Raw genomic sequence first — 17,720 nt, 5'->3', positions numbered from 1 at the left:
CCGATGACGGGTTTCTCCCCTCTTCCTTCCCTCCATTTTACTACTCACTCCCTTGACTTTATTTAATGCGCTGTGTAAAGAGGAAACAAATGTTCTCACACGTTACACCTCTGTCAACAAATGTTTGAATATCTTTTTAATCAAATAGTCACACAACTAAAAAGAAATCTATCTAAAAACAAATGATTACATAACTGATTGTCGTCTCCCTGGCGACCAACAACACCTCGATACTGTAGCTAGTGTTAAAACCCTAATTTCTCTGTCTTTAGTGTTATTGACTAATGCAATATGAAAATATCATGTGTTAAATGTCATTGACTCTTCCACTGGGATATTTGTGGCTGTGGCTGATCGTTCATCAAAGCTTCTTCAAAGTTCACCCTTCACTGCAAATGCCACTGACTTAAATATGTCCTTATTCCTAAGTCTTTAAGCCTTAATCAATCCATCCATCTTTTACCGCTTCATCCTCCACATGAGGGTCGCGGGCGGCGCATGTGCCAATCTCAGCTGACGTAGGGTGAAAGTCGGAGTACGAGCTGGACCGATCGCCTGTCCGTCACAGGGCCACATCAAGACAAACAACCATCCACTCTCACACTCGCACCGACAGTCAATTCAGAGTGTCCAATTCGCCTCATCTTCAAATCTGCACACACAAGGAGAACACGCACACTTGCAAACCCAGGTCTGCAAGAGTGCTAATCAGTACACCAACCATTTGAAGAAAAAAAAAAAAAAACACCCCTCCTCTGTTCTTCTCATCCTCAGGCATGCACACAAGCATCAGCGAGATCCCGAAGGAGAAGAGCCTGAAGCCGTCTCGCCGCAGCCTTCCCTGCCTCGCCCAGAGTCAGACTCACCCAATCAACCTCAACCACTTCCTTTCTGTGCCTCTGAGCCCGGAGCCCAAAGCAGACGTGGAAGTTCTGACTCAGGGCATCAGCACTTCCTGCAGCCTTCTCCCCCCACAGACAGGTCAGTCTCTTGCGAGTAAAACCCGTTTAATGGATGTGATGTTTCAGTCACGGAAGAGTGGCACGACTGGTTGTGTGTTGATTTTAAAGCGGAACTAGACCGGAAGTTCCTATTATCGCTGTTTTTTTTGGTGTGTATCTGCGTCATTACCTTGTTTATGAAGCCCTGACGGTTCGAAACAAACAGTTCAGCCATTGCTGAGAACGTTGTGTTTTATTGTAATCTCGGGGCTCAACGAGATCACTAAAAAATCCCGTAATAGTTACGTAAGCAGCGGTTCTCCTGAACAACCGATCGTCCTGCTCCGGGCGGTAGTCCGGTCACATCCGGTTACGTACATTGAACCGCAGAAGAAGAATAACGTCCGTTGTGGAGGTGTTTCACGAGCAACAGTGTCTTCTGACTCTGGGTCTGACTCCGGTTTAAAGTCATAAAAGGGACTGCGGCGGGGAGTCGTGAAGAAGCTATTTTTAAACACTGTTAAAACAATGTTTTGATAATGAGGAGCAGTGCATCCGCCGTTCCAGAGGGGGGCGCTGCGCTTCTGAGAACGGATGTGCTGGATAGTACTGGCCAATCACAAGACTCTGTCTTCTGGGGGTGAAAGTTCACTCTGAAACATCGCGGCTGAAAAACACTGTCAGAAAAGAGGATTTCTATCGGCTAGTTTACAGCAACTAGGAGGTTTTTGACCATAAAAACAAGTTAATATATGTAAGTAGACCTCCATAACTAACATATATGTGCAACAGGACCACTCTATGTGACCTTTAAAGTATAGCTTAGTTCCAGGTTCTCGCTGAAGTAAAAAGTACGACATGAAAAAGGCAGTCAAGCAAATTCAGTGCCACGGGAATGGGATCGTTTTAGGTCTAATGCCAGTAAGCTTCATTAAAACCACCTACGTACTCAGTACTGTATGTTTTATATCTGCTATAAAATATAGCAAAATATAACAGTTTAATTACATTAATGCACAAAATTGCTTAATTTTCAAGATTTATTGAACAAAACTTACTCACTCCAGTCAGCACTTTGGTGTCTGGACTGCAGTTAATTGATATAATTTAAATTAAAAAAAGTGTACAAACGAAATATTTAATACATAAAACAGGTAATTTATTGGCTGACTGAATAATCAGTCAATCAGTAGTGTTTAATATAATAACAGCATTTAAAGCGTGTGTAAATAAGTGTATGCACTGCGTTAATGCTGCAAGAGATTCAAGTCTTCAGGAGAAAACTGATGCACTTACAAAGGGAGTGATATTCAGCAGGAAAATACTGTTACAAGAAAAACACTACATCACTGTGTGGGCTGGTGAAATGAAAAGCCTGTTGAAGAGCAAAAAGACTTGGTCTTATGAATAATTTCAAGTATCTTGAGAGGCCATTGACACTGACGATTGTGTGCATGATGGCATTTCCCTGACATTGAAAAAAAACCGCTTTATTCTCAACCCGGTGGTATTTCTTTGCTGTGAGCAGTGGGCAAAAAAAACAGGAGAGATTGGAGTTTCGTGCCGATCGGCTAAAGGTGAGATATTGCTATTTTTGGTGAAGACTGGCGCTTTGACGTTGTTCTGAGAATAGATATCTGAGGAATGGTTCAGTTTTCTCTTGGCCTCAGGAGTGTGTAGACGGGAGGAGAGAGAGAGGGTGTGGGCAGTATAAACAAACAACCGGCAGGTCGGTCGGCAGACGAGGACGTGATCCTTCACCAGCTTCTCCACTGTGATTACTGACAGATTAAACAGGATCAAGCTGGACATAATACATGTTGATGTTTTACTATCATTCTACTAATCTAATTTTGTTGAGGCTGAGAACAGAGTCACAGTTATTATGGAAATTATACACAGAAAACCGCTCCCGATATACAAATACCACACCTTAAAGGTCACATAGAGTGGTCCTGTTGCACATAAATGTTAGTTATGGAGGTCTACTTACATATATTAGCTTGTTTTTATGGTCAAAAACCTCCTAATTTCTGTAAACTAGCCGATAGAAATCCTCTTTTCTGACAGTGTTTTTCTGCTGCGAGATTTCAGAGTGAACTTTCACCCCCAGAAGACAGAGTCTTGTGATTGGCCAGTACTATCCAGCACATCCGTTCTCAGAAGCGCAGCGCCCCCCTCTGGAACGGCGGATGCACTGCTCCTCATTATCAAAACATTGTTTTAACAGTGTTTAAAAATAGCTTCGTCACGACTCCCCGCCGCAGTCCCTTTTATGACTTTAAACCGGAGTCAGACCCAGAGTCAGAAGACACTGTTGCTTGTGAAACACCTCCACAACGGACGTTATTCTTCTTCTGCGGTTCAATGTACGTAATCGGATGTGCCCGGACTACCGCCCGGAGCAGGACGATCGGTTGTTCAGGAGAACCACTGCTTACGTAACTATTACGGGATTTTCAGTGATCTCGTTGAGCCCCGAGATTACAATAAAACACAACGTTCTCAGCAGTGACTGAACTGTTTGTTTCGAACCGTCAGGGCTTCATAAACAAGGTAATGATGCAGATACACACCAAAATAAACAGCGTTAATTGGAACTTCCGGTCTAGTTCCGCTTTAAACTAACGACTGCTGAGAACTAGAGAAAGCTCCTTTTAACTTTGGATAAACTTAGTTTCAACTTTCATTAATTTTTTATAAAGAACTTCACACCCACATATCTGTAAATATGGTGCACATGCATGTACTAGTGTTGTGTCGGTCAGGAGTGATTCGTTTCGAAAGTACGAATCATTTGAGTGAACGAACTGACTGGGATCACTTCATGAACTGATTCGTTCCATTTTTTAGTTCAGTTGAGCTCAGCGGCGAGCGCGGGCGGCCGGGAATGGAACTGCCGGGTCCCGTGAATCACCCGTGAAGTCATTCGCCCGCGCCGTCGCCGTCACTCACTTGTGAATCGAATTTTAATGAACTGATTCAAGTGATTCAGTGCACTCAAATGAACTGCCGATCCCATCACTAGCATGTACACATGTGGACAAATTTGGTCCCCAGAACCCACAATTATCTCAGAAATCATTTGAAACTTTGAAAAGTTATTGGCCTCCCATCATTCTTCATTCCATGTTATAACACAAACCAGGCTTTATTTCTTTTGACGAAATCTTTTAAATAATAAAACAGAAATGTGTCGGTTAAAATGATGGTGACTTTAATTTTGTATTGTGCAATCGTTGGCAACAGCCAACAAACGAGCTCTGTAACGCCTAATAAAACTCCCTCATCTGCCAACAGGTAATATTTCAGATCTTTCTACTGTTCAGTAGGTTTAAGACCAGGGATCATAGAGAATAGATGTTTGAGCCATTCTTGGGTGTTTCTAGTTGTATGTTTTGGGTCATTATCCTGTTTGAGGACTCATAAACTGGGATCAAGCTTGAGCTTTCTGACACCGGACATATTTGTTCCAGGATACCGAGATACAGATTCAAGTTCCACCTGTGCCAGATATAGCAGAGCAGCCCCAAATCATAACTAAGCAATATTTCCCAGTGGGTATGGTGCTCTTTTCTTTTAAGTTTTCATTTATTTTACCATAAACTTAGAGAATGCTCCAGTTTTTTCTCCTCAGTCCAAAGAATATTGTCCTAGGAGTTTTGCGGCATGGATTTCTAACAAATCTAAGCCTGATTTATAACATGATCCAGATAACATTTTCATAAGCACATGCTGATAAAACACGTGAGTCACTTATTGGCATAGTTTAAACACGTTTACCTTCAAGCCAAAGTCAATGCTTCAAGATGGTCTGACGGAATGAGTGAATTCGGGTGTGATTGAAAATGACCATGTCTGAGCCAAGTTTAATACTTAATCAATTTATTTTACCCACAAAGCTCCTTAGTGTCCATTCACTCAGCACCCTGGCCTGTGAGTGACATCAGCACTTTAAATAAAACAGTAGTGTTTTGGATTATTGTGGGGAAGCGCATAATGAAAAGAATTCCTTCATAGAAAAGCGTGTGTTACACTGTTTTTTTGTTTGCACGCAGTTAAGTTTGAGATTTAGTTGTCTCGGCTGTTGTCCTGGTGGGAAATAACATAGATTTTTGTTTGGCTCAGATCTCATTTCGGTGTTGAAATTGAATAAAGGGATAATATTGACTCGAGCAACAACAAAATACGTCAAGGTTATGTCGTGGGATTTCATACCAGCTCAATAACTGTCTCGTTGATCGTGCTGTGCAGCAGACGATGGCGGCGATCTCTATACGGAGGAATCGGAGGCGACGACGTGTGAAACGAGGACAGACGAGCCATTTCTGCTGCAAAAGCCTGTCGCCCGGTCAGCCTGTCACCCCGTCACCCGTAAACTAGAGGCACGCGTGGATTCATTTCAGGTAAGCCCCCCCGCTCCTGACTGACCCACAGTCACAACACTAAATGTTCAGAGTGTTGTGCCATCGTTATTGGATCTAAAATGTAGAAACCGTTGTCGGTACAGCGGAAGAATCCTGCCGATTCCTCTGGGCTCTTTTTCCGAGATGGAAAAAAACGAATCGACTACATCCTGGTCTACAAGAAGTCCAGTCCACAGGTGGAGAAGAGGTGCACGTTTGAGAAGAACCTGCGCGCCGAGGGCCTGATGCTGGAGAAAGAGGTATGAAAATATGTCTAACCACAATATTAAGATATCAGGAGGATAACTAATAAATACTACCACTACTTTTAACTTATTTCTTAAATTTCTCTTGTTGTTTTTTTTTACTTGAAAGCCGTCTTTAACAAACAACGACATCATGTTCGTGAAAGTCCATGCTCCGTGGGAGACGCTTTGCAAATATGCAGAGCAGATGAACATTCGAATGCCTTTCAGGTAGATGCAGTTAGAAGAAAAAACAGTTTGAACCTTCAATTCTGGAAAGTGAAAGTCAGTTGTTCTGGCAAATTATTTCATTCTCTGTAGATAATGACTGATTGTTTTTTTTTTTTCTGCTTTTTTAAGGAAAAAATGTTACTTCACGGACTGGAAGAGTAAAACCCTTCGTAGGTAAGTGGATTTAAGTTATAGGCTTCTGTCAGCCTGTTCCTGTCTGGAGGCAGAAAAAAAAGTGATGTCTTAGTGTCCGTGTTGAGATGAAGGAACAGCATTTAGCTGCAAGGCCTCAACAGAGCTGTGAGCTGTGGATGTCGTTTTCACTGAAAAGCCAAAACAGAGAAAGTTTGAGCCAAACCATCATGGTAGTTCACATCGTGACAGTAAATGAGTCCAGATATTCCGACGTATCTATATACAGTACAGGCTGTGTGTGAATATATATACTGTATAAATTATATATATACACCCTCTATATTAAGCAAGAGGAAGATTGATTTTCTGAAAGTCATTCAAAAAAATAGTGCAATGTTTATAAGTGTAATTAAACTTTCCGACTTAATTATTCACCACCGCGTTCAGCTCTGACACAGTTTTTCTAATAAGTGCTTTTAATTTTTCAGTCTGGAACTGCTTTGGCTTCTTTTGCGTGCTATTTTTAGAGAGCGAGAGAGAGAGACATGCATGCACTTTGATGTGTTGTTCTGCTCTGCACACGACGCCAACATTTCCCATCCCTACATCTGACTAAAAGGCAGATAGAATCAGTCCAGCAAGTGAAATTAAGCAAATATGGCAGTTTTTCTTTTGTAGACGAAAAAAATCTGTTAGTACCATACAGTAATGCATGTACATTTTTCAAATTTAGAGGCTCTAAAATATATTCTCTCAAGCAAGATATTACTGGGAATCCGATATTTCAGATATAGATAGGTTTACGAGTTGTCAAATTCAGTCCAGTTTAATTCTTATGAGAGTTGTAGGTTGTCACTAGTCGGAGTTCAACAACAATCCAGTTGTCCACACCCAAACAGCACATTTTTACTGAGCTTCTTACCCCGGATTTCCACTGAACACGGAACGGCCGCGGAACGGCAGCGGCGCGGTTCTGCTTCGTCCTCTGCCCAGCGTCAATCCCCACCGGGCGCGTTACGGCAGCGGCGCGGAGCCTTGGGAGCCGGCGGTATTCACGGAAGATTGCGCGATAATCTCGAACGGACGCAAGTTCGCGAGATCCAGCGATAGACTGTGTGTATAAAGTAAACAACAACAACAAAAGCTTCTTTTCATTCTCCGAAGTGGAAGAACTGTTGATCTGGTGTCATAAATGTAAAATCTCGTCGTACATTATGACTCTCCGAGACGCTCTGATTAATTGACTGTTTACCTGGCAGCACCGGTCACGACGTAATGTTGGTGTGAAGTTGTGACAGGCTATATGACCTGCGTATTGTGTTTTATTTTGAAAGGGGGGCGGAAATGTTTTACTTTGATTCTGTGTCGCTTTTCCTGTCTTGTGCGATCTGCTTCGTTGAAATTTACGAGGTTCAGCAGCGGCAACGGAAAAAATAGAACTGATTCCTATCGATAGCGCTGCGGCGCGGTGATCTGCTTCTGGGCCGCTGCTGAGATGCGCCGCTGCGCGGCCGGTGGGAATGCTCTCATTGATTAGAATGGAAGCGATTTGCAACGGCGACTGCGCCGCTGCCGTTCCGCGGCCGTTCCGCGTCCAGTGGAAATCCAGGGTCACTGTTAAACTCTAAAAGTGCATCAGTCTATTCTGATGTTTTGCATAAGGTGTACTTAAAGGTCCGTCTAAAGCAGGGGCCTCAAACTCAAAATGAACTGGGAGCCAGTGAACTTCTAGTCTGGTCAGGAGGGGCCGGGTCAAGTGAAAAAAAATTCAGGAAAAATGAACAGTTTGCTGATTCGAAATTTAAATTATATCTTGATAATCCAATGTTTGTTTTGATATATAGTTCACGACCAAAAAAACAACATATTCATGATGCAAAATTAATCTGTAAATAACGACAGAATGTACATTGCAATTAAAACACTAGACAAGCTGATATAGAATTAAATGGTGAATTTTATCATTTCAAAATACGTGTAGGGCCGCAGGATATCGACTGGCGGGCCGTATGTGGCCCAGGGGCCGCGAGTTTGAGACCCTTGGTCTAAAGTAATTAATGCACTGTACCCATCAAATAAAAGCTAAAACAAATAGATAAATAGCTTAGACATTGATTAGACATTGAATATCCAACTGTCCGTGCTGATATAGTTACCTTGCCTCCTGACAGACTAACGGGAACAAATGTTCTTTTTTTTCTATGTTTAAAGAAACTTTACGCACAAGATATACTGTGTAAATAAACTATTACAAATGTGCACACGCCTACACACAGCTGACAAAATCACAACAGTCACTCACCCTCTTGTCCGAACGACAACAACGCCCCACTTTTCATTTTTACGAGAGTGTCTTTCAGTCGGCGTGAAGGATGAGCTCTGTTAAGGTTTCCTCATCTTTGCTGCTGCAGTTTCTCACCAAGCTGTAGTTCTGAAAAGAAAAATCTAGCCGAGCAGTAAATAGGCCCTAATGTGTTTAATAATAGTCTGTCGCTAACTCGCATACCTGTTAAGCTCAACAAATGGGCTCCGAGCTGATGATGGCAGGCTGCTGCTTTGATATTATTCTCTACTTTTTGATATTATTACCTGTCCTCTCTCACAACAACGTTCATAAAACGTGTGCGTTTCCTCCTCAGAGTTCACATTTATATTCATTTAATCCATACCAGAGAGAGACGCCTCACAGATTAATCATAAAGACCGCTCCAGCAGTGAGAAAACACCAAGCCAATTGATTTTCAGCCACAACCAGCAGCAGCAGATCAGTCCAACAGTTGGTCCAGATGGAAATATCTCATAAAGTATTTGATCGATAGCCAGTACATTTGGTGCAGACTGACTGTCATCGAGGATAATTTGTGATATCTTTGGTGAAGTCTCAAACTTTTTTATGTACCTTCATCATCTCAAATGTTCTCGTCATCCATTGCTGCTGTAATTATTTCCATCCCACTCCCATCTGCCAGGGTGTTTCTTTAGATTTAGTGCGAATAAGGAAATGTTAGCGTTCTAACTTTTCAAAGGAATAATGCACATATTTTACCTTAAACATCATGATTGCAGGGTAGTGTTTCCATTTCGGTCAGAGCCTCACCCATTTTTTTCCCACTTGGTCAAATGAAGAATAAACTTAAAATAATGATGTTGCTTCTGTGTTTGTTTAATTTACATTCTATTACAGAGCTGGATTAATTTTTTTTTATTTATTTATTCGATTTTGTCTCTATCTTTTACTCATTAAACTTGACCAAAACTCAGTAAGTAGGTGTAGGGCTTTTATTTTGAAGTAAGTGATTTTGACGTTGACTTTTTGTCAATTTTATCTATTTGTTTCAATCCCAACGTCCTCTGTTGTTGTGTGAATGAATCTCAGATCTACTCTCTGTAGATCGAATAAAACAGCTTTGGGAATTAGTTTAAAAAAAAAAAATCAGCGAATCATGTGGTCTGCACATTTCAGGAAGCATGTCGTTATTCTTTATTTGATTAATGAGCTTCCATTTCCACAAAATGGCAACCTCAGCAACGCAAGGACTGTAAAAAGGCTCAGACTACGGTTACAAAAAAATTTTTTTTATTGGAACGCGATTATACGCAAACAAACACTCACGGACAGTGATGTCAAACCCCTGACAGAGCTGTTAATATGGCTGCTGCAGATGTTTCCTTCCATTTATTAAATTAACTTTGGAAAAATTGGTATCCTGGCACATGCCAGCAGCCTTCTCCTGAGCTTTTTAATCATGATGCAGCAGTATGAGAAAATATAATTACCCATGGAGTTGGATTCAGCGCATATTTATCCAGGATCAGTGACTCCCACGCACAAGAATAAGTGAAAAATGATGCCTGCACCACATTTCTACATGTGCATGCGTGTGTAAACACCTCCGTTAGTGAGGATGCGGTGGTGCGAGATTGCCAGGGTGATTTAAGGACAAACGCTCATCAACAACAACAACAACAACAACAACAACAACAAAGAAACCACCATCTCACGTCCCCTTGTGTCCATGCAGCAGGTTTCACCTGAGATGTCGTCAAATAAAGAGTTGGCTTCCCAGAAATCCTATGAAGCTGGACAAAGAGGCCTTGCCTGACCTGGAGGAGACTGACTGCTACACGGCGCCCTTCAGCAGAGCACGCATGCATCAGTAAGAAGGACACGCACAAATTCAGCCCTACACGCATGTCTACTCGTACATAAACACTCGATCTGATCAAAGTGTTGCATAATAGCAGTGTCTGTAGTATTTGTATGGTATTCGTCCAATTTCTCTCTCAGCCTTCGCCTTCATTTATGCCCTGAGCGCTGGATGTAGGATTTGGAAAACAGCTGATGATGTTCTCACAACAACGAAGCTGTTCATGAATGAAATATCAAACTACAGGAGCAGATGTCCATGAAAGCATTAGCTTAAAGCAGAACTAGACCGGAAGTTCCTATTATCGCTGTTTTTTTGGTGTGTATCTGCATCATTACCTTGTTTATGAAGCCCTGACGGTTCGAGACAAACAGTTCAGCCATTGCTGAGAACGTTGTGTTTTATTGTAATCTCGGGGCTCAACGAGATCACTGAAAATCCCGTAATAGTTACGTAAGCAGCGGTTCTCCTGAACAACCGATCGTCCTGCTCCGGGCACTAGTCCGGGCACATCCGGTTGCGTACATTGAACCGCAGAAGAAGAATAACGTCCGTTGTGGAGGTGTTTCACGAGCAACAGTGTCTTCTGACTCTGGGTCTGACTCCGGTTTAAAGTCATCAAAGGGACTGCGGCGGGGAGTCGTGACGAAGCTATTTTTAAACACTGTTAAAACAATGTTTTGATAATGAGGAGCAGTGCATCCGCCGTTCCAGAAGGGGGCGCTGCGCTTCTGAGAACGGATGTGCTGGATAGTACTGGCCAATCACAAGACTCTGTCTCCTGGGGGTGAAAGTTCACTCTGAAATCTCGCAGCAGAAAAACACTGTCAGGAAAGAGGATTTCTATCTGCTAGTTTGCAGCAACTAGGAGGTTTTTGACCATAAAAACAAGTTAATATATGTAAGTAGACCTCCATAACTAACATATATGTGCAACAGGACCACTCTATGTGACCTTTTATGAAATTAACCTTTTAATCTCCACTTTTTTGTTTGAGCAAATAAAGATGTTTTAATCAAAAGGTCATGAGTGTGACATCAATATATTGAGACTTTTATCAAGAACTCCATCCATCGATCCATCTTCTAGAGCTTTATCCTCCACACGGGGGGTTGCGGGGGGGAGTTGTGCCAATCTAAGCTGACATAGAGACGAAAAGGCCGGGGTCACACCCTGGACAGATCGCCAGTCCATCACAGGGACACATAGAGACAAACAACCCCGGTCGATTTAGAGTGTCTAATTTATTGATTTAGGACTCAGAGAATGTTGTTTTCCACGCAGCTTCACCATCAACAACAGAGGGACCTTCTTCTCCAATTCCACCAGAAGCAGAATAGTGCATCATGTCCTGCAGCGCACCAAGTATGAGGACTCTAAATCAAAGATGGGTAAGACGGTGCCCTCCATTCTCTTTTTTTCTTCCTCACATCCTGAAGAATATTTCTGACAGTGTCACATTAGTGATTTCCATGTCCATATACCCATCATATGACTTCATTTATTGCTTTTCAGCCACGGTGGATGTTATTCAAATGCAATCTACCAATATATATATTTAAGAGAAATGTTCTTTCTGTTTTTCTGTTGATTTTGCAACTTCACTTCTCAGCAAAGTCAGCAAAATGTCATCATTCTGGATTCATTTGTGTCTTTGCATTTTTTTTGTGTCTTTGCATTTTTTCTTTGCATGTAAGTCTGTGATTTTCTTTTCTCCACTGAAACTCCAAAATGTTGCTGCCAGTGTGACTTCACAGAGCGATAGTGGGGGATTATAGTGCCTTTGTTGTTTTTTTCCTGTGGGAAGATTAAAACCTGTGCTGCTGTTGCTTGCTGAGCTGTTAGTATTGTTGTTCCACTTGTGGCTGATCCCTCTGGCTGTTTTTTTTTTTTTATGCTATCAGCAGTATATACGCTGTACATCGATTCCCATTCTCACCGGACTGCTGCTGACATGTTTTGCTGATTAAAGTTTGAACTTAAAGAGCTGAAAATTGATTCCACATGCATATTTAATTACCGTTGACTACTCTATTTTCCAACAAGTAGAATTAGCTCAGACAAAACAATGGAAAAAGCTTCAGTGAACTGCACCTGCTCTCACCCACTACAGGTGCAGTCAGGAGATGACAATGCAAATGAGTGCACTGTTGTTCTGTTGAAGTTATATTTCATTCATTAACGTTGCGTCGCAGCCATTTTAGATGCAATTCAGTTCCTTTGAGACAATATTTCACGACCTGCATCGTGAGCACCTTGTAATTATAGTTCAGGAAAAATTAAAAAGGTGGATTTGAAGTGCTTACAGCGAGTGTTTCAAGCCTCTGATGTGCTTGTCTAATGCAGCCTGTCAGTCACACAATGGACTGAATTGTTATGACTTTGAAAGAGTGGATTTAAAAGAATCCCTCTCTGGATCCCTCACCTAATAACACCTGCTACTGAATAGTTAACGTGCCGTCTTTGTGTTAGTCTGTGTCTTACCCGTGCATCATTTCACATGATACACCCTCATTGTTTATGCAGGTATTAACCGGTTACTGGGCAACAACACATACGAGGCTGCGTTTCCTCCACACCAGGTGAGACGCTGAGCTTTTATTTTTTTTCGCTGAAGAGATCCACAAATTGTTAAATTTTTCCATCTCCAGTCGTGCATAATTACTAACACTTTGTCTCATCAGGGTGGCTACAAGAGCAGACATCCCATTAAGACGCATGGTCCCCAGAACCACAGGCATCTTCTGTATGAGCGCTGGGCTCGCTGGGGCATGTGGTACAAATATCAACCTCTCGACCTCATCAGGTAATCAGCTTTTGAGCAGATAATACGTCATCATGCATCAGGCGTTTGGACATTTAGCTGAAACCTTGTGTCCTTTCGATGACCACTGTCCTGCTTTTGGTTTATATTCAAGTCTCCTTCACACATAACATAAGTAACCCACTGATTTATTCATGCAGTGCACGGTTATTTAACGTTCAACGTGTAAGAATTAGTGACATCCAATGGCAACACTGCAGATTATAACCAATAATGGACTCCTCCACTCATTCTTCTCTTCCCAGCATTACCTAATGCTTCAGGGAGTAAAAGTGACCTTCACATACACAGACAGGATGTCGTTCTTCTTCATTTGTGTAGTTAGCTTCTTTTTCAAAATGCAAAACACACTCCCCGGCCTTCTGTAAAGCAAAGCCCAGTACCTAAATTGCATATAAAAGGCTAATTCTGAGGCTGCGGCAAATCATTTACATTTTAAAGCATTTTACTTGTGTCACAGTGTGTTAAACGTCATGGTTGTTCGGTGTAGAAAATGCACATGAGGTCTTATTCTGAAACATTGCTCTGATGTACATGTGTAAACATCCATCCATCTATTATCTACCACTTTATGCTCCACCAGAGGGGGGCGCTGTGCCTATCTCAGCTGACATAGGGCGATAGGCGGGGTACACCCTGGACTGTTTGCCAGTCCATCGCAGGGCCACAAGAAAATATACTTGTATATGTTATAACTGACAAATTATATAGAGACAAAGAACCAGTCACTCACACTCTCACACCTATGGTCAATTTAGAGTGACCAATTCACCTAATCCCCATATTGCATGTTTTTGGAGAACCCAGAGAAAACCCACGCACACACGGGGAGAACATGCAAACTCCCTGAAGAAAGGTGTGTTCCAACCGGGGCTTGAACCGGGGTCTTCTTGCTGCAAAGGCAACAGTGCTAACCACTGCACCAACCGTGTGGCCCCCATGTGTAAACATAGATGAGATAAATTACTTTAAATGTTGTGCACAATGCAGTTACAATAAGCTTCTCTGAAGAAGCTGTGAAATTGTCGTCTTGCTCAAGGGCACCTCAGCAGCAGCGGTCCAGGAAGAAGACATAGCTATTGATTATTCACCACCATTGTCTTGCGGTTATGTTATTTTTTAACGTCCGCATCCTCCCTCTCCATTAGGGCCACCGCAGCCACCTCACACTGCAATATTTACACCCACAACTGCATCATAAATGAACAGCGCCATGTTTAAATAACAGTTTGCAAGGTTGAATGGTGAATTTTGACCCACTCTGTCTCTCTTCCAGACGTTACTTTGGTGAAAAGATTGGCCTTTACTTTGCGTGGTTGGGTTGGTACACCGGCATGTTGATCCCTGCTGCCCTGGTCGGTGTCTTCGTCTTCCTGTATGGTCTCTTCACTATGGACTCCAGTCAAGTCAGGTCAGTTAACACATTATCATTTAAACTCTGTATAGTTTTGATTCTTCGTGTGTGTGTGTGTGTGTGTGTGTGTGTGTGTTCTTGTACTTGCGGCATACTGAGGACCAGTAAGGGTTTTTAACCAACAAAATGAGGTCATTTTTACGGTGAGGACATTTTGGCCGGTCCTCAATTTGTTTTCATTGAAATCACTTCCTTAGGTTGCTATAACATGCTATACTCAATTTGTCAAGAAAAAAAAAAAAAATCAATTTTTTTTTAATGTTTATGATGTTTATGATGTTTTTGTCAAATGTTGGACCAAAAATTTTGGGTCAATTTTTTTTTTCAAATTTTGGACCAAATTTTTTTTTTCAAATTTTGGACCAAATTTTTTTTTTCAAATTTTGGACCAAATTTTTTTTTTCAAATGTTGGACCAAATTTTTTTTTTTTTTTGGACCAAATTTTTTTTATTTGTTTTCAAATTTTGGATGACATATTATAAGTATGACGTTTTTGTAAAATTTTGGACCAAAAATTTTGGGTCAATTTTTTTTTCAAATTCTGGATGACATAGTATAGTATGACGTTTTTGTAAAATTTTGGGTCAAATTTTTTTTGTCAAATTTTTTTTGTCAAATTTTTTTTCCAAATTTTGGACCAACAATTTTGCGTCAATTTTTTTTTCAAATTTTGGACATAGTATAGTATGACGTTTTTGTAAAATTTTGGACCAAAAATTAAAAAGAAAAAATGGTACTGCAACCAGTAGTTCTTTGTAGATGTCATTCATGAAGTAGATATTTGTAATTGTGTTGATTTATAAAGTGGAAATGCTGGTCCTCACTTTGTCAGCAACCCAGTCCTCAGTATGCAGCAAGTACAAGAATGTGTGTGTGTGTGTGTGCGTGTGTGTGTGTGTGTGTGTGTGTGTGTGTGTGTGTGTGTGTGTGTGTGTTTTTCCCCCTGAGACTTGTTCATTTTCTCACCAGTAAAGAGATATGTGAAGCCAACACGACCATCATGTGTCCTATGTGTGAGGAAACCTGTGAGCCGTGGACGCTGAGTGACAGCTGTGTCTATGCAAAGGTCAGTGCCATTTTGATGGAACTATAAAAAAAAAAAATTAATTTGAATTTAAAGTGGCAACAGTAGCATACAGGGGGACAAAATGGTCATCACCACTTTGGAAATAAAAGACAGAATTGTTATTGCCAGAGACAAAGAAGAAGAAGGAAATAGTAGAAAATGCATATATTATTATATCATTTAGTCGATAATGGAGAAAAGATGTCAGCAAATCCAATTTTGGGCGGAAGCAAAAGAACAGAGGAAACCAAAAGCACTATCCTGTTTCTGTTTTGCATGCACAATAATAGAATACACATTTACGCTGTAAATCGAGCCTTCGTTATTTCCAGGAACATTTTCTACGCTGCATGTGTCGCGACAGAATTTCACGTTGAAAGTAAAGTTTCGAGAGAGAACCCATCTGAACTGTGCAAATAACATGTACTTCATGATGATAAGTCAGAGCCAAAAAATCGTGTGTCTATTGCCACTTTATATAGAGTGTGCTTCATGAATTATTTTTCATACAAATGCTTCCATAAAAGCTTTCACGTCTAACTGACAGATGTGAGAGCAGCGTCAGGCTTTTCTTCGCTCTCACAGTCTCCAGAATTAAATTAAATGAAATTCATCAGTTTCACATTTTTTTTCAGTTTAATGGATGATTTTATTTATTTCGGGAATACATTCTTTGTCTTCTTAGAACAACTCTTCGAATGCTTGTGTTTCTAGGTGACCCATCTGTTTGACAATGGTGGCACTGTGTTCTTTGCTATCTTCATGGCTATTTGGGGTAAGTGGAGCCTCTGTTTGTCTGTACAGTTTACACATTTTGAAAAGCTCTTGTTGTGTGTTACCTTAGCCGTGCTCTCACTTTGATACAAACCCGTCTGGGATTCAAATCTATTTATACAACAGAGTGTCACTGCTCCAGCTTTCACTTCGCTACTTAACTCCTCCAAACGCATTAAGCTTTTCAACGGAGAATTCACTACGTAAACACTCTGCAGCGCCAATACAGGAGATTTTCATCCTGTGATACGTCCGTCAGCCAATAAATCATTGTCAGGTTTCGCTGACGGAAGATCTGCCGACACTACCAGTGCTGTCCTGATGTAATTAGCCGTATAATTAAACGTGTCTCCAGAGGAAGATTCTATCATTTAGATGTTCTGTAGAATTGCATTACGATTAGCCATGTTGAACGTACTGCAGCTATATTTTTTGAACGCTCTAGCGGAAGGTTGAGTGTAAGTAAAACTGTGCAGCATCTGGCTCGGCTCCATCTTTCTGCCACGGTAAATGGGAAATTATCACCCGGGCCCGGAGGGAACACTGCACATTGTGTTCTGTGTTTGGACTAAATGAAGGCTGGAGAGAGCTGCAGAGCCATGAGAGGTCCAGCCAGCCTCCTTGACTGAGCTCTGTGGCTCTAAATCCTGAAAGATAGCTTTTGGCAATGTGGACCAAATGAGCAGTACTGCACCACTGAGTGAGTGCACTCTGGATCTAGTGTGAGAGAGTGTGTGTGTGTTTCTGTGTGTGCAATATAGAAATTAAAATGGTTTAGCCCATGGGAGCAGATGTAGGCATCTGAAAAAGCAGCTTCTTTGTTTTCCCTGAAACAAAAGTGGGCCAAGTTATATTAAAACGTCAACGCCTTGAAAAGCAATGAAAGTTGTTCTCCGTGTGGATTAATCTTCTGGTGCTTTTTTTTTTTTTAAACCCAAAGTTCCTTTTATGTGTCCAAAAATAATTTTTAGTATCATTTTGTTTTGGCACTAAAAAAAGCACACGTTGCAAATAACAATGGCTTTACAGATCAGTATTTTTGTATGTGGATATCAGAAAATGCAGGGGAAACCTAAGATGATGTAATGGGAATGCTTTGGATTGTATCTGTCTAATGTAAAGTGGAAACAGTTCTCAGTCGTCCAGGTCGTAGTCATGGTCTGTGGTTAGCAACTGGACTTGCCCTTCATCATAGATCATACATGTGCAAAGAACTCTCTCACTGTCTTTGCATTAATGCAGATTCTTCCTCACATACTGACCCAATTCTAGATTCTGGATTCTGGAGTGTGTGTGTGTGTGTGTGATGCAGCCTTTATAAAAAAAAAACATTTTAGAGTTATATATCTGTAATAACTCTGTAATAACTCTGTAATAAAGCTGTAATAACTGTAATAACAGAGGTGTTGACTGCACCATCGGCCGTTCTTGTGTGTAGCTGAACTCTCACGGCACTGCAGTTGAACACAAAGGGAAACTAAACCTCCAGACTAACTTCTTCCCACAGAGGCTTTGTATTTCAAGTCTTTCTAGA

General features: G+C 41.3%; 1 protein-coding gene across 3 annotated transcripts in view; it reads left to right on the top strand.

Annotated features, from left to right (window-relative positions):
• Positions 1–17,720, top strand: part of ano3 (anoctamin 3) — a gene marked incomplete at both ends in the record, with an annotated part of 35,925 nt that overhangs the window by 12,327 nt on the left and 5,878 nt on the right. Inside the window, 12 exons of one of the 3 annotated variants that reach the window (XM_083893301.1) lie at positions 775–981; positions 5,199–5,347; positions 5,452–5,607; positions 5,723–5,823; positions 5,953–5,997; positions 9,981–10,115; positions 11,392–11,498; positions 12,634–12,689; positions 12,792–12,913; positions 14,208–14,342; positions 15,316–15,412; positions 16,127–16,187. In XM_083893301.1, the coding sequence (XP_083749427.1) occupies positions 775–981; positions 5,199–5,347; positions 5,452–5,607; positions 5,723–5,823; positions 5,953–5,997; positions 9,981–10,115; positions 11,392–11,498; positions 12,634–12,689; positions 12,792–12,913; positions 14,208–14,342; positions 15,316–15,412; positions 16,127–16,187 (1,371 nt within the window). Of the gene's footprint in view, positions 1–774; positions 997–5,195; positions 5,348–5,451; positions 5,608–5,722; positions 5,824–5,952; positions 5,998–9,980; positions 10,116–11,391; positions 11,499–12,633; positions 12,690–12,791; positions 12,914–14,207; positions 14,343–15,315; positions 15,413–16,126; positions 16,188–17,720 lie in introns of all 3 variants that reach the window. The other 2 variants (XM_083893300.1, XM_083893302.1) reach the window with 2 other exon arrangements.

This window comes from Microchirus variegatus (assembly GCF_963457635.1).
Source record: "Microchirus variegatus genome assembly, chromosome: 8".
NCBI classification, from domain to species: Eukaryota; Metazoa; Chordata; class Actinopteri; order Pleuronectiformes; family Soleidae; genus Microchirus; species Microchirus variegatus.
Note: the sequence above shows the minus strand (reverse complement) of the source record. Positions and strands in the feature narration are given on the sequence as shown.